At 41.7% G+C, this 23083-nt stretch overlaps 2 protein-coding genes and 1 non-coding gene across 3 annotated transcripts; 1 reads left to right on the plus strand and 2 right to left on the minus strand.

The window, feature by feature from the left end:
- Window positions 1-3720: 3720 nt before the first annotated feature.
- Window positions 3721-4698, minus strand: LOC101856362 (MAP kinase-interacting serine/threonine-protein kinase 1-like). The gene is made up of 2 exons (XM_035971157.1): window positions 4286-4698; window positions 3721-4160 (listed from the first exon to the last, which is right to left on the minus strand). The coding sequence occupies exons 1-2, from the start codon at window positions 4663-4665 to the stop codon at window positions 3839-3841; spliced, it is 702 nt and encodes a 233-aa protein (XP_035827050.1). The 5' UTR covers window positions 4666-4698; the 3' UTR covers window positions 3721-3838.
- Window positions 4699-10511: 5813 nt separating this feature from the next.
- TRNAS-GCU lies at window positions 10512-10593 on the minus strand. Its single transcript has one exon. It is a non-coding gene; the product is annotated as a tRNA-Ser (tRNA).
- A 393-nt stretch (window positions 10594-10986) lies between these two features.
- On the plus strand, window positions 10987-22544 carry LOC101853636 (mitochondrial chaperone BCS1). Its single transcript, XM_005103713.3, has 5 exons — window positions 10987-11098; window positions 16257-17005; window positions 18962-19117; window positions 20930-21047; window positions 22254-22544. The coding sequence occupies exons 2-5, from the start codon at window positions 16288-16290 to the stop codon at window positions 22507-22509; spliced, it is 1248 nt and encodes a 415-aa protein (XP_005103770.1). The 5' UTR covers window positions 10987-11098; window positions 16257-16287; the 3' UTR covers window positions 22510-22544.
- The last annotated feature ends 539 nt before the right edge of the window (window positions 22545-23083 follow it).

The following is a 23083-nucleotide window of genomic DNA, read 5'->3' on the forward strand; positions in this document are numbered from 1 at the left end:
AGCCCCAGCTATCCCTCGTTGTTGACCGTTTATAAATTTACCAATTTACCTTTTGTCCGACCCCACGTTGTTGACCCTCAGGACTCATGTCTTGACTTCGATCTGTCCCCTCTTGGTGACCCTTTAGAACTTGACCTTCAATCCAACCCCATGTTGTTGACCCTAACGACTAAGCTCCAACCCCTCGCTGTTGACTATTAACATTTTTTCCTTTAGTCCGACCCTACGTTGTTGACCCTCAAGACTTGTGCCTTGACTAAGCTCCAACCCATCGTTGTTGACCATAGTACTTTGCCTATAGTCCGACCCCTTGTTGTTGACCCTCAAGATTCATTTCTTGACTTAACCCCTACCCCTCGTTATTGATAATTTAAAACTTTGCCTTTAGTCCAACCCCACGTTGTTGACCCTCAGGAATCATGTCTTGACTTTCCCCCAAACCCCTCGTTGTTGACCGTTTATATAACTGTGCCTTTTATCCTTTTTCACGTTGTTGACCCTCAGAACACATGTCTTGACTTCGATCCGTCCCCTCTGCGTGATACTTTAGAATTTGACCTTCAATTCAACCCCATGTTGTTGACCCTATTGACTAAGCTCCGCCCCCTCGTTGTTGACCATTTATGATTTTTTCTTTTAGTCCAACCCCATGTTGTTGACCCTCAGGACTCATGTCTTGACTTAACCCCTACCCTTCATTATTGATAATTTATAACTCTGCCTTTAGTCCGACCCCACGTTGTTGACCCTCAGGAGGACTCATGTCTTGACTTAGCCTCTATCCCTCGTTGTTGACCGTTTATAAATTTACCTTTAGTCCAACCCCACGTTGTTGACCCCCAGGACTCATGGCTTGACTTACCTCCAACTCCTAATGTTGATAATTTAGTCTGACCCCACGTTGTTGACCCTCAAGACTCATGTCTTGACTTAGCCTCGATGCCTTGTTATTGACCATCTATAAATTTAACTTTAGTCCTATCCCTCGTTGTTGACCCTCAGGACTGTTGTCCTGACTTCAGTCCGACCCTGCTTGGTGACCTTTTAGAAATGTACCTTTTGTCTGACCCCATGTTGTTGACCCTCTATTAACTATTCATGTCTTGAATTAACTCCGACCTCTCGTTGTTGACTCTTAGGCCTCATATAATGACTTACATCTGACCGCTTATTGTTGACCCCTCAGAACACTTTAGTTTGTCTGAGGGAGAAGATTCAGCGGCATGATTGAAGGCGTAAAAAGGTTGTCTGAACTGTCATTGATATTATGTACTAGGTATGTCAGTTTACCTGTCTTTTTGGACTTTTCAAAACTGTGCAAAGAGCTCCTTTTGTGCGGGCAGCAGAAAAATATGTTTAATAAATTTACTGTGTGGAATTTATCTTACTAGTTTTTGTTTGTATTATTGGCTAGGTATTCATGTTCATTCCTCTTTTTATCATGAGTGATTGGAGAGCGCCCCTAGAAGTAGGTCCTAAGAACAAAACTGAATCAAGTGTCGTAAAACACCTACTCAAACAAACAAACAAATAGAAGGTCCAACTTCTTTCCTTTCCTTCTGTCATTTCTTTCTGTCTGTCTTACTTTTTCTCTCATTTGAATGGAAGTTATTTTGTTTGAAAAGTCCCTTTTCATGATCATTTTCATTGCCAGCATCAGATGTTACTTGGGGTGTTTTTTAAAACTCTTTATCTCTTCATGGTTATTCCTAATTAATAATACCGTATGTCAAAAGTAATTGCTCATTTTTGCATTCATGTTGTACCTCAGGGTCATATAATATTTATATTATATAGGTCTTCCACTTTGTCTTGTGCTTTCTTTTTATTCATGTTTAATTAGATGTACCAGAGTCGCGTGTAGAAGTTAGGCTCTTTGCCTTGGCACTCAGTAGACTTTAGTTCTGTCTGCTGGGATACTGTATTCCTCTGTGTCCTCGTTGGCCATGATTGATAGGCAGGAACAGCGCAGCCTGCCTCATAAATGATCAATGTCAAGTAGATGAGGGTGTTGAGCATTACAATTTACGAGATATAAGGTGTCTTTGCTGTAGCGATAAGGTATTCTGCAGTGGCACACACTTTTTCTCTCTTTGTCTGTCTGTCTCTCTGTCTGTATGTCTGTCACTGTGTCTGTCTGTCTCTCTGTCTGTATGTCTGTCACTGTGTCTCTCCTTCTCTCTCTGTATCACTCTCTCTCACACCCCCCCCCCCCCCATTCTCTCACCCCCACATACACACACACACATACGTACACACACATACACACACACACACACACATTAGAGAGAGAGAGAGAGAGAGAGTCAAGCTTACTGAAAATCGAGACGAAATATAACCAATGATAGTACATAACAAGATGGGCCACTTCTCTCTTTGAGCCAATTAAAAAAGTGTCCTCAAAATTTGGTGGCGCCCTCTTCACAAAAGCGCACTCTTTGCGAACAGAGTTACCCTACTTGAGTTTTTAAAAATCAAAGTGAAACAAGCAAGTTTTGGGATAAATTTCGGAAGAACGCTTTTTTAAAATGGTTACGCTGACAAAAAACCTCTTCCGGAGGAAAGGGTGATGGTTTTCTTCGTTTAATTTGACTTTAAAATGAAAGGCGAGAGGTCATTAAAATAAAAAAAACCCTAAAACTTAGTAAAACTCCGCACAGAACGAACCCGAACTGCTGATGAACAGCAGTCGATCTGCGCACGCAAGGAGGTGCTATTCCTATTCTTCTTCTGGAAAAACGAAAGAGAACTTCAAAACAGACTGCAGCGCCATCTGAAGCAAAGAGCATACTTCCTGCGGACACTTTTTTTGCTGAGTGGCCCATCTTGTTATTTACTATCTTTGATATAACATGTTTGGTCTAATTGTATTCGATACTGTAGGCGATTACACCAAGTTCAACTGTAACAAAGAAATATAGTAAAATACTAGTCGCTGTTCCCCGGTCGCTGTTCCCCGGAAAAATGACGTCAGCAGTCGCTGTTCCCTGGCGCAGCCGAGGAAAACATTAACAACAATAAAGATAAAAAAAAAAAAAGACACCATATAAAAAACAACTAGTAGCTTCTAGCCAGAGACAACTTTAAAAATTAAATAAAAAATAAGAACCACCAGAAATATGTATTTAAAAAAAAAGAAATACTAATTCTAAATTAAGAGGAAGACAAGAGGAAAACAATAACAATAAATGATTTTTTTAAACCCCAAAGAAAACAACCGTGTCTAGTTCTAGTAGCTTCTAGCCAAGTGCAGCAACTTTATTAAATGAAAAAGAGAGCAAGATATATTAACTTTACCAAATATAACAGGAAACACCAATTTTAGAATAAGAGGAAAACAAGAGAAAAGCAATAAAAACAATAAAAGTAAAAAACAACAACCGTGTCTGGTGGTTTTTACCCAGAGGCTACTTTAATCTATCTAAATGAAAAATAGAACCAGAAATTTTAACTTTTATAAGGGAACACAAACAACGCTCATACCATACAAACACGCAAACAACGCTCAGACAAGCACACAAACATCAGATTAGATATCATAACATAGTCCAAAATGTGCGTCACACACGCACTCACGCACTCACGCGCGCGCACACACACACACACACACACGCACACGCACACGCACACGCACACGCACACGCACGCGTACACACACACGCACGCTGCGAAGACACACGCGTTCAGACAAATACACAAACATCAGTAATCAGTGTAGATGTTGTAACATAGTCCGAAGTTTGCGACTTTTTAAAAAGATGAATTTATTGTCCAAAAAAAGTAAAAGCACCTGGATACTCATGCCAAAATTGGGTCTTCATAACGCAAATAACGATTGTCATGGCAACGTCGTTACACAGTCGGTTCTCGTGACGTCATCGTTCCTGTGTGCAGTCACAAACGGATGCTTTAGAACGTCGGCGGCTGAGTAACGAGTTTGGGGGTCAACGACCAAAAGGCGCCGGATCAAATCCACGGCAGTGTCACTGTCAGACACGGATTTGCGGGTGTTAGGGATGACATAGTTTCCTTTGCAGACCTTCGGCAAGACATTCTTGTGGCAGTTTCGACAGTTGGGGTCCTTAGATTGTCCGTGCCGACCACAATCGCCGTTAAACGGCAGACGGTCGAAAAGCATCTCGAAGAGCAAAACCCCAAGACTCCACATGTCACAGCGGGTGTCGTAATGCGCTCTACTTCTCTGTGACGTGGATAACAGCAAACCGGCTATCTCTGGTGCCATGTATTGCGGGCAGCCAACTGCTGACCTCAGGGTGGGCTTGGCTATGTCCCACAGAATTCTACACTAAGTGTAGAATTCTGTGTTATGTCCCAATCAGAGGGGTCACGTCGAGAAGGGGGGTCACTTGCTAGGCCAAAGTCGCAGAGGACGACTGGGTTGATCTCCCGTGGGGAATGGCATAAAATGTTCTCTGGTTTTAGGTCTCTGTGTGCCACCCCGTCGCTGTGAAGTGTCAGGAGCGCTCTAGAGACGGCGCCGGTCACTCGTGAAGCCTGGGACTCGCTCAGATACGGAGTTGATTCAAACACATAGGCCAGGTCGCCTCCAGCCATCTTGTCGAATACGAGGAAAAACGTATCTCCTGAAGAATAGAAATCCACGAAATTGAGGATGCTCTCACAGTTCTTGTACCTCTGACGCATCTCGATCTCGCTCCTTACTCTGTGGAGTCTCTCCCCCCGACAGTCCACGATGACTTTCACTGCGTGTTAGTTCCCCGTTTCCTTGTTTGTGTATGTGGAGACTTCACCAAAGGACCCAGCACCCAGTTTTTCTCCAGTAGACTCATACAGCTCAGAGAAAATCCCACCATTCTTCTGTTGTTTTCTTTGTCTTCGCTTTCGTTTTCTCGAATTGGTAGGGAATGTTTCGGTACGCGCACAGTCACTGTCCGTGTTGCTTGAAGTTGTAGTAGGAGACATGACGTCACACGAAGCTACATCTGTATTGTTTGTAGTTGCAGGCCTAGTAAGATACGTGACATCACATGCGGCTACATCTGTGTAGTTTGCAGTTGTAGGCCTAGGAGGAGACATTACGTCACACGTGGCTACATATGTATTAGGTGCAGGGAACACATCGCTAGCACAGGCCTCAGACGTGACGCATCGTTCAGCATTAGCACCTCCGTGCTTTCGTTGACGTTTGGGTTTCCTGGGATTGAAAGGTACTGTTCCCGTGGGCATCAAGTTCTTATCCGAGTTCGTTGTAAGAAGCACTATGCTATTACTCGCTATGTCCGTGTTCGTTGCATGAAGCACTCTGTCATTACTGCCATTATTGGCTATGTCCCTCTTCGTTGCATGAAGCACTCTGCCATTACTCGCTGTGTCCGTGCTCGTAGCATAAAGCACTCTGTCATTCCTGGCTATGTCCGTGATCGATGCACAAAACATACTAGCATTACGGGCAGAATCTGCAGTCGGTGAATGAAGCACACTGTCACTGCTGGCTTTATCCGGGTTTGATGAACAGAGAGCACTGTCACTGTTAGCTTTATCCAGGTTTGATGAACTGAGAACCCTTTCATTACTACTGCCAGAGTCCTGAAACTGACCCGTTGACCCCTCGAGCTCTCTCGTTCGTAACTCCAAAATCTCCAATATTCGTGCAAACTCAGGTGTCCGCAACATGGTGGGAGAAGAAGACTTGACCAAGACTGGGATAGATGGCGCCAAAGATGAGAGAGTAGAAAACACAGGGCACGAATATAAACAGGCGAGGGGCTGGTCGTTTTGACGTCGAGCGAAATAGTCAGGAACTTGAAAGTCAAGCCGAAATCTCTCTCTCCGTTGTTTCTAAACGCAAGAAATCTAAACGCTCAAAATTTAGCGACAGGCAAAAGCGATATGACTTCTACAACGTCCAGTCTCTAAACTGACGCTACCTGCGACAAGCTGACAGGTCGAGTCTTTGAGCAGAATAATTTTTAATTTTGCTTTGTCCTAATCCATGCGCGTCTGCCTCGAGTCCGGCAAAAGGGGAGGGGCGCGGAGGGGTAGACATACTAGCCATTCGCCTTTGTGTATTTTTTAAATTCTCGCCCTCCCTCCAGGTCCCCAATATTTCAATATCATACCATTGCGTCATAAGTGTACAAATTTAATCGTTATACTTTCGCACCTCACCATCCGCCTTTGTCCACAATCTCATTGCCCAGGGCGGAGTTATAATGATGCAACCGTCTTAATCCTTAACCCTTTTGCTGTCAGCCGTACATCATAGTGAGGTATTGTTTGTTTTTCCCGGGAGGGGGTTTGGGGGTGGGGGGCGGAGGGAGACAATGTGGGTGACTGAGTTTGTTTAAATAAGGACATTTTCATAGTACCAAAATGGATTGCTTTTATGTCATGTTGCCTTCACTCTCCTGCTTCTTTTCTTCTTCTTTTTTGGTAAGTGTTTTAATGCGCTCGCAACTGCATAAGGTGATATGAGCGCGCGGGACACACCTAATACTTTTAGTTGGTAGGAAATTTTGAATTTTGCCCGGGTGGCGGCCGAAGCCTACTCTTATCGATTTTAGACCACCAAGGGATCTTTAACGTGCGCAACTTGCACACGGGCCCTCTGAGATTTTTCGCCCTTGTCCGAGAAGGCTAGGTGTAGATCTTTCCTACCAGAAGATCAGGGATGTGGCAGAAAGACAGCTGTAAGAAGGAGTCAAGGAGTAGCAGTAGAAAGGCTGCAGAAAGAGTCAGGAGCCCAGAGGAGGGGGCAAAGGAGGTGAGGGGGTGGGGGCAGAAAGTAGAAATGAAAGCAGACAACAGAACATTGCTAGAGAGCAGGAAAGGAGGTGAAAGGAGACACTTTTAGAGAAGAACATTTTTCGGTCGCTACCTGGATTCGTACCCGGGACCTTTGAATGAGAGGCCAACACCTTAACCTCTAGGCCATGAGAGACCCTCCTGCTTCTTTTGATTCAGGGAGATGATTGTTTTCATCCGTTTTTAGTTGTATTGTCCCCATATTATTAGTGGATGTATCTGTCCCAAATCAGTTTTTCATGATGGTGTGACATCATCTGGCAGAAGACTTTATATGATTCCTTTAATATTTTATTGACAAGGCTGTTGTCGGTGGCAATTTAATGTGCTACAATATGTTCATAATATTATGATATTAAATGTCTGTGAACACAAATGACCACTGGTCATAATCTCAGAACATGCCTACCCGGTTGTACGTACGATGTGTAAACTGTGCGTGGTTGTGGTGTTTGTCCGCTTGATAACTTGGTGTCCGTGGAATCCTACAGTTTACACAGAGGATCCTCTTGGTGATACTACGAGCAATAAAAGCTCTGACGTAATGCAGAGCGCGCTGGTGGCGTATTCTGTGGGTGATGTTAGTAGGCCTCCTCTTATGAATTAAGGGGTTAAGGCATGGTTAATTATTTTATATATCAATATTGCTTTTGTTTTCGTGAGTGTTTTACGTTGCTCTCAACTGCATGAGGTGATATGAGCGCGAGTGACACTGAGAACAATTTTAGTTTGTTTTGCTGTTTTTGTAAAGTGTTTTACGGCGCTCGCAACTGCATAAGGTCATACGAGCGCGCGGGACACACCTAATATTTTCAGTTGGTAGGAAATTTTGAATTTTGCCCGGGTGGCGGCTGAAGCCTACTCTTATCGATTTTAAGCCACCAATGGATCTTTAACGTGCACAATTTGCACACGGGCCCTCCGAGATTTTTCGCCCTTGTCCGAGAAGGCAGGTTTAGATCTTTCCTACCAGAAGACCAGGGGTGTGGCAGAAAGACAGCAGTTAGGAGGAGCCAAGGAGTAGCAGTAGAAAGGCTGCAGAAAGAGTCAGAGCCCAGAGGAAGGGGCAAAGGAGGTGAGGGGGCGGGGGCAGAAAGTAGAAATGAAAGCAGACAACAGAACATTGCTAGAGAGCAGGAAAGGAGGTGAAAGGAGACAATTTTAGAGAATAAATTTTTTCGGTCGCTACCCGGATTCGAACCCGGGACCTTTGAATGAGAGGCCAACACCTTACCTCTTGGCCACGAGAGCTCCGGGGGGAAGTTTAATGTTGTGTTAAGGTAGTCTAATGTTGATGGCGAGAAGGCGGGTAGGGCGTGGATGCACTAATTACAGGACATTCATCTCTGTACAACTTCTCCAGTTAGGATTTTAGTAGAGGTTTGTCATCACTGTATTTGTGATTCAACTGGATTTGATGTTTTACCTAGATGCCCACGATCCCACTTGCCTTTACTCGTCCTTTGTTAGTATTCTTTTCCCTCGACATCGAATTGCCCCTTCAGGATGCGAATTTTCAAATTCTCCACAAGCATAACAGTAACACATTCGGGCCTAAAATGAATAATTAGTACCTAGACCATCCACTAATAAACTCCGATATTTTGGGAAACATCGATTAAGAAGCTCAAAACACAAAGTATTTTCAATTGATTACACTGCGAGATGGAGAGACGAGTAATAATACAGACTTCAGAAGATTGAACAAATCGACAGAAATGATTATTTGATATTGTTTCCTTTCGTTTGCAGTTTCAGCCTGTATGTCCTCTGTGGACAATCTACTCTCCAGAGACAAAGACGAAGAGTGTGGCACCTGGATTCGGAAGACAACACCTGTCAACCTTTCAACTTCCAGTCTGAGGGTCTTCCTGTTTCTGACAACAATGAGCTCTCATTTCGACACCATCGAAATCAAGGGTTAAAACTATATACAAGCAAACATCAGGTTCTAAACTGAAGAATATTTTGCGGAAAAGAAGTCAAGATTGAAAAAGCATGACTGAAATGGGCCATTTCGTACTCAGTGTGTCTCTTCTAGCCATCTTTGTGGACCCTGTTTTCCCAAAGTGTATGAACAAGTGCAAGTGCGAATGGCATCACTGGCATACAGATGTATCCTGCTTCGGTTATCCCGGCGAGCGAATCCCACGGTCTGAGTTGCTCAGGCTCGGCTCTACGCCAGTTAACTTGGAATTCCACCAACTAGAGCTATTGTATTATTATGCAGAAGATTTCCCACAACACGCCAACATCACAAGTCTCAGAATTTCAGAGAAGTATGTGATCAGCTACTCCAGATTCGCCTTTTAAGGTATCGCCAAATCTCTGGCGTCGCTAGATATGGATGCGCCCAACTTTTACTCTCCCAGCCCACTTTGTCTTGTCCCTTCTCTACACCGCCTGACGCTCCTACGGATACGGTGCAATCCGTATTTCATTAAGGATTTTGTTATCTTCTTGCTTTTTTATGCCACCATTGACTCATTCAGTCATGAAACTTACTTAAGATGACTGCAGAATACTATACTTTGATGATAGGGTATTCAATGGGCTAAATCTGACCAGATTTAGTTTAAACTATAACAGCATGGGAGAGATACCTGTTCCTCCGAGGTCTCTGCCTCTTCAAGTTTTGTCTCGAGAAAAGAACAAACTAACTTGTCGTATACCCAATTGATTTCCACCTGCAGTGTCTGTTCTGAACTTAGCGAATAACAATATAATATATTATCCTTCGTTGAGGCAGGCGTTTTTTTGGAACTTACCCTTTCTTTCTAACATTGATTTGAGCCACAACATGTTTATATATTTGTTCCCACGTGAATTCGACCGAATAAACGCAGGAATTATCAACCTGGCAAACACTGGACTGACTGGCGCAGAACAGTGCGTGTTATTAGCTCCCGGCAGCAGCGCTTACTTAGTCTTCACAGGGACTCCTCTACCCTGCGGATGTGAGCTCCGCAGTTTCCTTTAACATTCTTCTACCCACATTAACGGAGAGTGCGTCGATAGATTCGGCGAGAAGTTTAAGTTGTATATCTATTAGTTCTGGCATCAAATTCGCTAAAGAAGTTGTTAGGGTTCCCTAGCGCTGCTTACTCGGGGACTGTGCAGTCCCCTAACACTGCTTTGCACTGGGGGACTGCAAAGAAACAACATTTGACCTTTCGATCGAGGTCAACAAGCCATCATCAGACAGATCTGGATCCTACTGATACATAATTAGATCTAGATCTAGATCTAGTTATGTTAATTAGTATGGAGGGAGAATCTAGATCTTGAGCCAAACACTTTATTTAAGACGAATTTACCTTTTATGTCGACAGGTTTGTTGATCTATCTCTTGATCTAGTTCTAGATTTTAGATCTTGATCTAGTAGTACTAATGACATATACCGTAGACTACACTGCATGGTAGGTCTACTCGTCATCAATTTAAAAATTGCAGCCTGTTTCTATAATATCTAGGTTTAGATCTAGATCTAGTAGTAGGCCCAGTGTTAGATCTAGTATTACCAAAGATTCTCCACTTTCAAGGCCAAGGTATTGCAATCCTTCTTTGGGCTTTTGACCCACGCCGTGGCGGGCCCACTTTGCCGACGTCACTTGGCAACGTGAGGTTGGTTTCATCACCAAGACATTATCAAATTTAGAAACAGTGATTGGGTATGAGAAACTGGAAAGCAGGGAGGAGAGGAAACGTTTTTTTAAAAATTGTTCGACGAGGATGGGATTCGAACCCACGCGGGGAGACCCCTATGGATTAGCAGTCCATCGCCTTAACCACTCGGCCACCTCGTCCGCGTGCCCATTCAAACTGAACTAATGAAAACTGATAACTGCTGAGTTCTGTCGCAAGTTTTTCTAAGCTCGCTTTTTTTTTTGGGGGGGGGGTTGTTTGGGAGGATGGGGGCGGGGGGGTGGTGTTGTTGTAGGATACTGTTTCCCTCTCAGCATAATCAACATAAAAATACTTCGCAAAGTATCATTAATCTGTCATTAAAAAATGTTGCTTTGCACCGACTGGCCTTTTAGTTTTAGCCTATCCGGAATGGCCGGCGCGTCCCTCAAGTTTAACACTCGTGAGGTCACAGCTGAGAGCTCTCGTTCTGTTTAGAAGAATTATAACCTCTTTGAAATAGGCCAAGTGCATCCAAGGAAAACTACTCTTACAAATCAGAGCAGCGAACAAAATTCCAGAGTTATGTCCCCAACAAAGATGGCTGCGCCCATGAACGATGTTGACTTTCAGCTTTTCCTGTAACCCCGAAAAGTCATGTTATTATGAAATAGCGAAAAGTTTAAAGTAAGTTGCTCTCAACTAGATTATTGAATGTAGTCCATAAATAACTTTGGAGGCCGGGAAGATTGAAGAATACCGGACCACTCGTAGGAAGATTGAAGAATACCGGACCACTCGTAGATCTACATTAATTAGATCTAGATCTATTGATTGCGCGAGAAAGTGGGGTAGGTGGGGCGGGTGGTTGGGGTGGAGGAGGTGGGAGAGGGGGTTCCATTGAGAGATATTAAAAACGGGAAAATTATGAATTCCTAAGGTTGAGACATAGGCAAAGTCAGTCCGCTGGTCCGGTATTCTTCAATCTTACCCCACTCGTATATATTATTGCTCGAGAATGTGGGGTGGGTGACATCTAGGCAAAGTCAGCCCGCTGGTCCGGTGCCGGTATTCTTCAATCTTACCGGAGGTCGCATTGGAAGTAGATCTACAGTTGAACCTGCCCTGACAGCCACCTGTACAAACGGCCACTTTCCATTCCCCCCTTGCGTTTTTTCTAGATTTATGTATAATTTATTATTTAACTGTGTAAAACGGGCACCTGTCCAACGCAGCCGCGGCCACCATATTTTAACAAGTAAGAACGCCTTCTATCATATCAAACGATAACCCCTGTCTTTGACGACCACCTTACTCCTTTGTGACTTCAACGTTTTGTCATAAATTGTGCATTGGCCTTTGGGGCTTGGAGTGGTGGGCGAGCCGTCATAGTATCCAATCACCTGTCGTTGTTGTTAGGTAGTCCCTCCAACTGATTATGTCATGTTGCGTAGACCCTCGGTGCTTTTTCGGTAGTTCCCACCCCCCTTATTTGAGCCTAGATCTACATCCAGATCTAGATCTATACATCTGATGCATGGTGAGCTAAGATATCAAACCTAACAACTGCAAAACATCAAATTATTGTTCAATTCAGAGGGGGGGGGGGCATGCCCCCCCCCCCTGAAACCTCCCACTACATTTTTTATTAGGTCAGGGGGGCTTCTGAACTACTCTTGGGGCCAAAACCGGCAAATAACAATTGCTGGGTGGGAACTACCGAAAATGCGCCGACCCCTCCACTGTTGACCAATAGGTGACAAATTTTTAGCTGCTGGTGAGATAAGCGTGTACCCTCTTTAAACTCATTCTTCTTCTTCTTTTTCTTCTATCCCGTGTTGGGGCAATGGTGGGGGCACCACTGCATCTGAAAACCAGCTCGCGTCATTTATTTTTTGTCCTCTGCTTTCCTCATGATATTGTCACCCATCGTCTTTCCTGTCCACTCTATAATTATAATGTTGTCCTCCATCTCCTTCTCTGCCTTCCTCTCTTTCTCTTTCCTTGCAGGATTGTTTTGGCAAGTCCTGTGGCTCTTGTGAAATGCCCATACCATTTTAATTTTCGTCTCTTCACTGTGGTCAGTATAGGGATCTTCATGCTGCCCCACTGTGTTGGTGATGCTCTTTCGTTCCTCAGCCTTTGAAACATGGTCTTTGTACGAGATGTCAAGGAGTCTGCGGTAATTTCTCTAATTCTGCTGTCAGTGTCCATGACTCGCAGGCGTATAAAAATATTGAGATGACCAGTGAGCACATTAGTCTGATTTTTGAGTTGTGTGTGATGTTTCTGTCCCTCCAAATAGCCTTCAGATTTGTCAGTGCAGCTGTTGTTTGCGCGGTTCTGGCGAGAATTTCTGGTCTTGAGCCTTCATCTGAGACGATTGATCCAAGGAATTTGAAGCTGTTGACGGTCTCAAGTTTCTCGCACCTGACTTTGATGTCCACGTTGATGCCATTGGTATAATTGGTCATTAGCTTGGTTTTCTCGGCATTGATCTCCATGCTGTAGGCTGCTTAGTTAGGTTGTGTCCAGCCGCCCAAAACTCATCTACAAATGGTAAGTGAGATGAGTGGTCACTGTTTACCCAGTCTGTAACAAAGCAACAGTGGACGTCAACATGAAATTGTGACCGAAGCGTCGCTCGTTCTCCGAGTGGTGGCAACCCATGTGTTTGTTTTACCGTAGTACTCAGTCCTCTTTGTCTGACACATTTCGTTTTTTGTCCCCCTTGCACAAAGGCAGCTACAAAAAAAGAAAAAAACCCTGCGAAAACAACAACAACGATACAGCTAACTTCGGTTGGAACCTCAGAAATGAATGGTTTGTTTTCTTCATCTTGATCAGTCCTGTCTTATACGGCCACTTTTCTCCTTGACAATGGGTGGCCGTCTTACACAGGTTCCACTGTACTCCCATAGCATTGTCCTATGTGTTTGTATAAAACTTTTTTTTTTCTTGAGTAAGATTCAGGCTCTGATATCACTCACCTCCAGGTCTAGATCTCATCTAGATCTAGATCTAATATCTAGATTCTAGTCTTAATAAATTTGAAATAATGACACAAGACCAGTTGAAGTGGACTCCTTTGTTTATGTTACTGTGTTATTAACACAACAAGAATGTCACTCATTACAACTACTTGCGGTTGAGACATCACAGTTATTCTGTAAACAATGTGTAGGCCTATATGATCCCATGGGTATGATGGTTAAATCTTAATTTATTAAAGTTAGAATTTGAACATTGGTGGGCTCTCTTTGGGAGAAGTGGTCCCGGCCTAAGTTGTCTCATGGAAATATCAAAATTACAGTATTTAAATTTTCTTTATGGTAGGCTAGATGGATGCAGCTTGAAAAATGCCTTCTAACGGTACCAATTTTATCATCCTACGATAATTAGAACCTAATTTTTTAATATTTTTTTGAAACGTAATAATGATTATATAGAGACAATAGATTTTATAGGGTGCTATAGAAAAAAAAAACGTCAAAATTGTGACCGTAAAAATTTTAAAGAGCATACCACGTTATTCACAATATATACCCCTAAACCCGTACATCAAAATGACCGACATGTTGAGATGAAACTTTCTAAAGAATAAAAGCTAGTGCTCGTTAAAGATTTGTGTTAATTAATGCAACTTAACCAGATTCTCATAGAGATAGAAAAAGGATAAAATATAAATGCAGTTTGTACAATTTGTAAACATCCTTGATCCAGATATTAGAATAACAGACTGTTGAAATAAAACTTTGGGAGATGTGCAAGGTAATCATGACTGTGCAAGTATGTTAAATTAGGTGTGATATTATTATTTAGCTTGACCTGTAAACAAGAAAAAGTGATGCCTTTGGTTCTAATTAAGTAATAAACAGTAATAAACCTTTAAACCCACTCATTAAAATGATTGAAATGTTACGATGAAACCTTTTTAAAGTGTAAGAGCATTACACAATGGTAAAAAAACGGAAGTTGCGTAAAAAAAGGGGGTGGGGGGGGGGGGGGGGGGGGGGGGGTGCAGGGGGTCTTCCCTGCTAAATTCACAAAAATATTGGTTTTTGACAGTTTTTTGCCCCAAAATTGTTCTCAGCACACTAAGAAACATTTATATAGTGCCGAAAAGTCTTAAATGGGTGGATCTTTTCTATAAATTTACCGGTGGCGTTTTCGCCCTGACAACTCAGTCAGCTTTTTTACTCGAATTCGGCTTTTGTTTCCGATTTTGTGTATAAATTTCTATGGAGTTGGGCCAGAACCACTTCTCCAGAAGAGTGCCCATTAGTGCTCATGTTAATTGTTAAAAGAAAATAGATGTTTAACAGTTGCAGATCATGAAATTTCAGATCGAACGAGCGAGGGATGAGTATGGAAATGTCATTTACAAGTGTAAATATTGTGTTCTTGGTGTTCCCTCTTCTACATCCTCCCCAAAAGATAATACTTTGCAACATATATCAGGAGCTATGACTATGAGTTGACAAATCCTCACACACCCAAGAAAATAATGTCTTTTGCTTCATATTCATGCTGAAAAAGTATGAATACATTGAAAAGCCGTGATAATAACAGAGTTCAGTGAAACAAAGTTGGGGGTATAATATGGGAGAGAAAAGTTCTGCTGAAGGAAGCAAGGATGCTGACACTCTCACACTCTCCCTCCACTTATTTTAACCTCCAAACATCCCTGCCAGCTTTCGAGCAGAAAAGCCTGGACAGATGCAGTCAGGAAAAGCAATCTGATACTGTCAATGAAAAGCAATCTGATACTGTCAATGAATACACAAGGTCATTTTTGATTTTTAACAAAGGAGAAAGAAATAGGTGGAATGAGGGGTATCGGCGGTGCGCATGGGGCGGCTTCAGTGCACACTATGTGACACTATAAATAGATTCCTGCCTCAAACCAATGGCCCAACTCGTGGCCTTAAAAACAAACCTGTGTGTTCTTGAAGGTGATCGTCGGTTTCATTCAGTTTGTGCCACGCTGGTAGTTTTTTCTTATTTGCCAATGGGCAACCGGTTATAAGTTTATAAGGTTTTAAGAGAGTTTGTGTGGCCTGGACTAGCAAACGGTGAAATATATTATGCTTTCACAGAATGACTGAGAATGTTTTATAATTTAAGCATGCACATGATGAGTTCTACAGGCAGGTCAATTGCTTAGTGATTTTTGGTTGGTTCATACATTTGTTGTTCCTCTGCAAGTGGTCAAATTGTCTATTGTTTATAAAAGTTTGTCCCTTCATTACTTCTTCTGGTCTTTTTTTTTAACCCTCATGTCAGCATTAATTGCTAAGTGTTCTGATAGTTTCAGTGGTAATGCATCAGAAGCCTGAAGTCTCTGTTTTCACTGATTTTTATGTGTGCCCAAATGTCAGCATCATCACCAGCTTTACTTCTCTGTGCATGAAGTTTATGTGAAAATGCAATCAGCCAAGGAGCAGCTTTCTTGTTAGCGCAGTACATCCTAAATTTATTTTTATTAAATGTGCAATGCACAATCAAATCAAATCATACACTTGTAATACTTAATTTGTATAATTTCTATTATTGTTATCTTATTATTGTTTTTACTATTATGTCATTATTGTTCATTTTAGAAGTTCACGTGAACAGTACTTGAATCATGATCATGTCATCCATACTTCAGTCACTCAACATAAATCTATAGCTGAGAAATAATTATTTTATTTCTCATTCTAATTTAAAATGGACACTTCTATTGGAATATTATTCACTTTTAATCTTCTGTTTGGATGAAGATATAATATGTTAAGAACTTCTACGAAAAATATTTTGCTTTTCAGTCTATTTTACATGCTTTTTTCCATTTACCTTTCAGATACTACTGCTGAGTGAAGTGGATAACTAAAATGCCTTTTTCTGATTATATCTCCACGCTTGGGGACAACCCATATTTTGGGGCTGGGGCAGGCCTCTTTGGAGTTGGAGTTTTGGCTGCTGTTGCCCGCAGAGGGCTCCAAGGTGCTACCATTGTTTTCCGACGGCAGTTTATGGTCACTATGGAGGTAACAAGCAGAGACAAGAGCTATCAGTGGTTGTTACAGTGGATCAGCAAATACGGTACCAAAACTCAGCATCTCAGTGTAGAAACAGAGTTCCAGCAAACAGCAGCAGGGCAGGTGAAGACAAGGTTTCATTTTGTGCCCAGTCCAGGGAACCACTATTTCTGGTATAAGAACTATCCAATATTTGTGGAAAGAAACAGAGACAACAAAATGGTTGAAGTGTTTGAGACCGTGACTCTAACATCTTTGGGAAGGAACAGAGAATTGTTCATGAACATTTTGGAAGAGGCACGGACACTTGCTCTTCTGAGCACTGAAGGTCAGACTGTGATGTATAGTGCTGTTGGTCCAGAGTGGCGACCAATGGGTTACCCAAGAAGGAAAAGGCCTCTTAATTCTGTGGTCTTGGATTGTGGAATTTCAGAAAAGATTCGGGATGATATTCAAGAATTTATCAACAACCCCAAATGGTACATGGATCGAGGAATTCCGTATAGAAGAGGGTACCTGCTGTACGGCCCTCCAGGTTGTGGAAAGAGTAGCTACATTATGGCCCTGGCAGGTACTTCTTACTAAAGATAGACTTGAAAAGTGAAACTTTCTACAAATTTCAGTTTGAAATTCCATGGTAGTTCTTTTTTTCTGATAATTGTCTTTGTTACTACAGTGGAATCCTGTTATAACGAGAGGGAGGGGACCGGAGCAAAATGTCCGTTATAGCAGGATTCTCGCTATAAGGGATCCAGTAATAAATTCAAGGGAAACTGTGAAGTAGGCCTAATCTATGAGTTTGGTGTTCTGTTTATTTCCTTTTGCTATCTCCCCTGATGATGATTTTGTTTCAACTTGACCTCTGGATCTTACTTGCTCAAAAATCGAATCAGGTTTCTTTCTCTAGCGCTAGATCTAGCAATGTGGACTGACAGCTCGGCGTTGGCGATCAGAAAGAAAGGGCTCTAGGCTAACTCGCCCGCTGTGTTTTCCCCCACCCCACCCCACCCTGTGGTGCATTCTGTCTGCTTGCGCACGTCACACATTCGCTCCATCCATCACATTGCTATGACCTCTCCATCCCCGCATCGGAGAAGTGAGAGGCATGGTAGGCCTTGATAATCTAAAGTAGGCTTACACTGGCCTATCACGCGATGCATTCTGCTTGTTTGCGCATGCCACAACCTCCCAACTCGGTCGCTCCGGCCTTCATTGTTAAAGCACATGGCTCTCCCATTCTTAGTTTCGCAAGATCAGCAACAAGTTTCTCAACGGGCGAGGTTTTGCATTATGTCTTTAAAACAGACTTCTCGTTTTTTCCAAACTCGTTATAAGTGGACTCCACTGTATGTCAACAATGTCTATTATGTACATAGCCAAACTGGTGGGATGTGGACATCTTTTTCTTTTGTACAAATTCCACTTTGGATGTATTTTAAAAAGAAAAAAATTCTGGAGCTGAAAATCTGTTTGCTATGTGCATGTTCGCCATGTGCACGCTAGACTGTATTAATTTATCAAGACATATAAATGAAACGCCTATCTAGAATTTTATCTATCAGGGGAAAAGTTTGTGTGTGTATGCTTTTTTCACTGTATACATTGAATATTAATGAAAGAATTCTTTGCTCTGGGTGGGGAAGGGGTGGTGGCTTAAACAAAACAACTGCTGGAGTTCTAATAACTATAGAAAACATATGTGCACTCTCATAGTTAATGTTGAACTAGATTTGCACCCACCAGTTTCGATGATACTTGACTAGAATATTATTATTATAGTTACTCATCTATGGCACACTTGTAGTAGATATTTTCTGCATTAGAGTTTTTTACTGTAAGAATGAGTGTGAACATGATTTTAATGTCCTGATGAGAGAATGTGTTATTATTCAATGCTGGATGGAATGGCTTTGAATTGAGAGGGAAAGGAGGGAGAAGACAGCTGTTGTGTCATGACAGTTATAGTTTGTATTCATTTTGGGATACTGAGACCGTGGTTTTCTTCCTGGGCAAGTGTTATTATTTGATGATGATCACAGTTAAAGCATTTTTCCCTTGTAAATGTATCAAAGTAGACTTATTTACCATCACTTCAAGAATAGAAAAAATGTAAAAAGCATTCATGATTCTTAATGACGTTTATACTTTTGCATTATGCTTCAAGTTATTCTCTGGGGGAGGGGGAGGGCGGAGGGGGGAGGGGAGTTGTGGATATATGCCTTTAATAGATAATGTGATGCATAAAATGTGGAGAGAAAGGGGTATGGGGTACAGTGTGTTGTTGCTTTTGTCATGTGTATTGTGACTTAGTCTTTCTGTTTCAACTTCCAATTTTTCTTCAAAGCTTAAAGAGTTCATTATTTCCAGTCAGTCTTATTTATTTATGATTGACAAGATACTTTGTACTTTGTTTTACTTGTCTGTTCCACAGATGTTACAGTGCTGCTAACATTTATTTTATTTCTTTTCCTGATTTCTTTCTTCATTTCATTGTGTGTGATATCTAGCATGTGTTTGTTTATTTAAGGCGCCATTGACTACAGCATCTGTGTCCTCAATTTGAGTGACAAGGCCATGTCTGATGACCGCTTGAGCTATCTGCTGACCAATGCCCCTGAACAGAGCATCATCTTATTGGAGGATGTGGATGCGGCTTTTGTCAGTCGTGACCTGTCTTCTGAAAGTAAGATAAGAGAGTTGAGGGAATGGATGGATGTTTTTTCAAATGTTTTTGGGATATAACAGAGAACATCATGTTATTGTGTTTTTTTGTAATTGAAAGAGGGCAAAATTGATTTTATAAGTAATGAAAGAAAAGTGCATGCTGGGCAAATGGTTAAGGCAGGAAATAGAAAATATGGTGAGTAGTGAAAGACAGCGCTTTTGAGGAGATGAGTAAGACTAAGAGTTTTCTGGTGGGTTCAAGTGTATACTTTTGGCCAGGCGTGTGTCTAAAAAAAGCCCGCCTTTCCCTGAAATTGATCTCGGGTTTACGTACTTTATTAATTAAGCATTGGGTAACTTTTCAGTTTGTTAGCGGGTATTTTGCTGCCTTTGAAAAAGGGAGGATTGTTGAGCCACAAAATCACCTTTTCTTGTTATGATTTATGACTCTTCTTTTCTCACTTTGAAAAAACTGGCAAATCTTTTGTTGTTATGGTATGAATCTTTTCCTTGCTCTCAAGATATGAGTCTGAGTCCAGCTAGGGGAAGGTATTTTATGCTGTGTCTTCGTCTTACTGATGGAATTTCTACTGCACTATAGCATTCCTCTCAGTACTTGTCAGCTTTTACTTGCAGGGTCAAGACCCTGCCTCTTAAATGATCTCAATTTCATTGGTCAGGACTTACAACATTTGTAAATGCAATCATTTAGTTATCTAAGGAAAAAAAATGTCATACTAGAATTTGAGTGACATGAAATGGGATAAAGTTTTATGATGTGTTGTCAAAGATCACGTGTAGGAAACAATACAGTTAAAAAACCCACCCTGACGGCCACCTCTATAAGACGGCCACCTGTACAAACGGCCACTTTCCATTTCCCCCTTCTGTTTTTTTCTATATAATTTAACTGTGAAAAACGGGCACCTGTCCAACGCGGCCGCGGCCTCCATATTTTAACACACAACCCCTATCACACTAAGCAATAACACCTGTCTTGGACGACCACCTTAGTGACTCCATTACGTTTTGTCATAAGTTGTGCATTGGCCCCTTGCGTTGTGGGCGAGCCGTCATATTCGATCACCTGTCGTTGTTGTTAGGTAGTCCCTCCAACCGATCATGTTGTGTAGGCCCCTCCCACGGGTTGACACATGGCTACCAATTTTCAACTGCTGGTGAGGTAAGCGTGTGATCCCTCATAACCCATAAGCCCCGCCCAGAACTCATACACAAATCGTAAGTGAGATGAGTGGTCACTGTTTACCCAGTCTATAATAAAGTAACATTGGACGTCAACATGAACTTGTGACAGAAGCGTCGCTCGTTCTACGAGTGGTGGAGACCCATGTGTTTGTTATAATATGGCATTCGGTCTTCCTCGTCTGATACATTTTGTTTTATTGTCACCCTTTTGCAAAATCAGCTACAAAACAAAAATTACAAACAAAATACAAACCAACAACAACAACAATGCGGCTACTTTCGATAGGGACCTCAGATGGGAATGGTTTGTTTTTTTCATCTTGATCAGTCCTGCCTAAGACGGTCACCTGTCTTATACGGCCACTTTTCTCCTTGACAATGGGTGGCCGTCTTACACAGGTTTAACTGTACTTGGAACTTTGTTAAGGATACCGGTAGTCTAGGGCTAGAAAAGTTGACCCTTGTTGGTAAACTAGTATTTGAAAGATGAATATTTTCTGCCCTTGAAGAATGTGCCAATCTCTATGTCAAATGTTCATAAACATTTCTTGGTTTCTTTGATTTATGCAATGCACTTGATTTCTAGTTATTTAGTGTTTGATTTCCTTCTTCATTCCTTCTTCAGATCCAGTGGCATATCAAGGGATGGGCAGACTGACTCTGTCTGGCCTTCTCAACGCTCTGGATGGAGTTGCCTCCACAGAAGCCAGGATTCTGTTTATGACCACAAACTACATTGACAGGTGAGTCTTCAAGTTAAGCATTGAGAAATATTCCTTCATTTACATTTTCTTGTAATAAAAAACATCCGTAAAATGTGAGTTCTTAATTGTTTATCATATATTATTCTTTAGAGAAAATTTTTAACACATTTTTAAGAGTGAGGGATATTTGTTTTTGGATAAAGGTATCTGAACAATGTGAACCAAATGATGAGTTTGCTCTGAAAGTGGTAGAGGGAAAGGGATGTTTAATAGACTCACTTTATGACGGCCCAGGTGAACCCCCCCCCCCCCAAAAATAGCCTAATAGTGTACAAGATCGCCTATACTGCTGTCCCAGGGCGGAGCAACTTATCGCACAAAGTCAAGTTCTTTGGTTTGATTGGTTTGTGGTCTTGCCCATACCAGGGCTGCCTACCATTCCGATTTTTTCGTAATCATTACGATTTTTTAGCCCCACTACGAAATTCCGATCGTCAGGCGATTTATTACGATTTTTACCGACAGCAGATTTTTTGGCTATAAAAAAATATATTTTTGGCTTTTTTTAAAAACAAATCTTAGTGCAGACATGTAAATCGTCCGACAATTGTCGGAAAACCGCCAATCCTAAATCTCCCCCGCCCCCCTAAAAAAAAGGAACAGCTAACCCTAAATCCATTACATCAGTCATCTACCATTTTGTGATTTAAAAGGTGAGTGTAAAGCTAGACTTTGGCCTTCACATTTATTTAATTTTCGATAAGCCCTATTTTTCCGTAATTAAGACATATTTTTGTTCGTTGTAATATAGGCCTAGTAATTTGAAAATGAGAGCACTATTACTAATTTTTATGGAAAATGACTTATTTTCTTCTTGGTCATTACTGAAAACTAAGAAGATGGGTTGGCAGCCCTTCCATACCCTTAAAATAGAGCATATATAAAAGGTATATTGTGCCAAATTTCATCAATCTAGGCCTTATGGTTTTGTTTTATAAAGGAGGAAAACTTATTTATGAAATGGAGTAGTATGTATCTGTTTTTCTTTCTGTCTCTAAGTGTCACTCAGAAACTTTTAACAATACAGTCACTAATGCAAGAAATATTATCGACTTCTCTACTCCCTGCTTTACAGAGAAAGCAAAACGTTTTGAAGTTGGGTTTTTTTTTCCCGACAGTGATAAAAATAAGTCTTGCTGCTTTACCTCTGTTGCAAGTATATTTTTACTCTTACCTCATTTTCAGACTGGACAAGGCCCTGATTCGACCGGGTCGAGTGGACGTGAAGGAGCTCATTGACTACACCAGTCACTTTCAGCAAGAACAAATGTTCCGCAGGTTCTATCCGGAGGAGCCCGAGTCGAAAGCGGGGGAATTTGCAGACAGAATCGCTGCTTTGAAGTGTCCTGTGTCTGCTGCCCAAGTCCAAGGATTTTTTATGCTGCATAAATCAGACCCTGATTCTGTGCTTGTTCATGCTGAGAGTATAGCAGACTTGTGATGGCATAATTATAACTAAATGAAAAGATACAACAAGAATGTGTTCCGATTTTGTTCTTTCTGGAAGATGGGGTTTTTCTTAATGAGCTAAATTTTAACCCATTTTCACCTGAGTTGCCTCCCTGAGCAGACACAACCACCTGGGCTGCCTCCAAACAGCTGCAAAATTAGCGTGCAATAAGCGTGCAGAAGTGTACGAAAGGTAACTCTAAAGAAATGTTTGTATAAAACTTGGAAATGATGGACTGGAGCAAGTTTTAAAAGAATCATGAAGGGGTTAAGATTTTCTCGTAATGAGGTGGCTGCCTGGATACGAGTAATCTTGTAGGCTGTCAACAATGTCCACAACAGGTTAATTAATGACTGAATGCATTTTTTAAAAACTTTGAGTTCAGCTTTTGTTTACCTAGTGATTGTTTACAATTCTATTTTAAAGTACAATCAAACCCACTGCCAAGCTTGGGACAATCATGAAGTTGGCGGTATAATGAGGTTTTAATGCCGTCTTCTGAGCATGGTATGCCCAGTGTCAAGGGAAGTTATTTGATGACGAGATGATGGAATTGTAATGGGTT

Source organism: Aplysia californica, unplaced genomic scaffold (genome assembly GCF_000002075.1).
Source record: "Aplysia californica isolate F4 #8 unplaced genomic scaffold, AplCal3.0 scaffold00387, whole genome shotgun sequence".
Classification (NCBI taxonomy): domain Eukaryota; kingdom Metazoa; phylum Mollusca; class Gastropoda; order Aplysiida; family Aplysiidae; genus Aplysia; species Aplysia californica.

What these genes read in the sequence shown, in the direction of transcription:
- LOC101856362 (XM_035971157.1), bottom strand. Translation starts at nt 4,665, where the DNA reads ATGCGTCAGAGGTACAAGAACTGTGAGAGCATCCTCAATTTCGTGGAT. An exon ending in GTAGAATTCTGTGGGACATA is followed by an intron (nt 4,161 to 4,285) that starts GCCAAGCCCACC and finishes TGACATGTGGAG; the next exon opens with TCTTGGGGTTTTGCTCTTCG.
- LOC101853636 (XM_005103713.3), top strand. Translation starts at nt 16,288, where the DNA reads ATGCCTTTTTCTGATTATATCTCCACGCTTGGGGACAACCCATATTTT. An exon ending in TCGTGACCTGTCTTCTGAAA is followed by an intron (nt 19,118 to 20,929) that starts GTAAGATAAGAG and finishes TTCCTTCTTCAG; the next exon opens with ATCCAGTGGCATATCAAGGG. An exon ending in ACCACAAACTACATTGACAG is followed by an intron (nt 21,048 to 22,253) that starts GTGAGTCTTCAA and finishes CCTCATTTTCAG; the next exon opens with ACTGGACAAGGCCCTGATTC.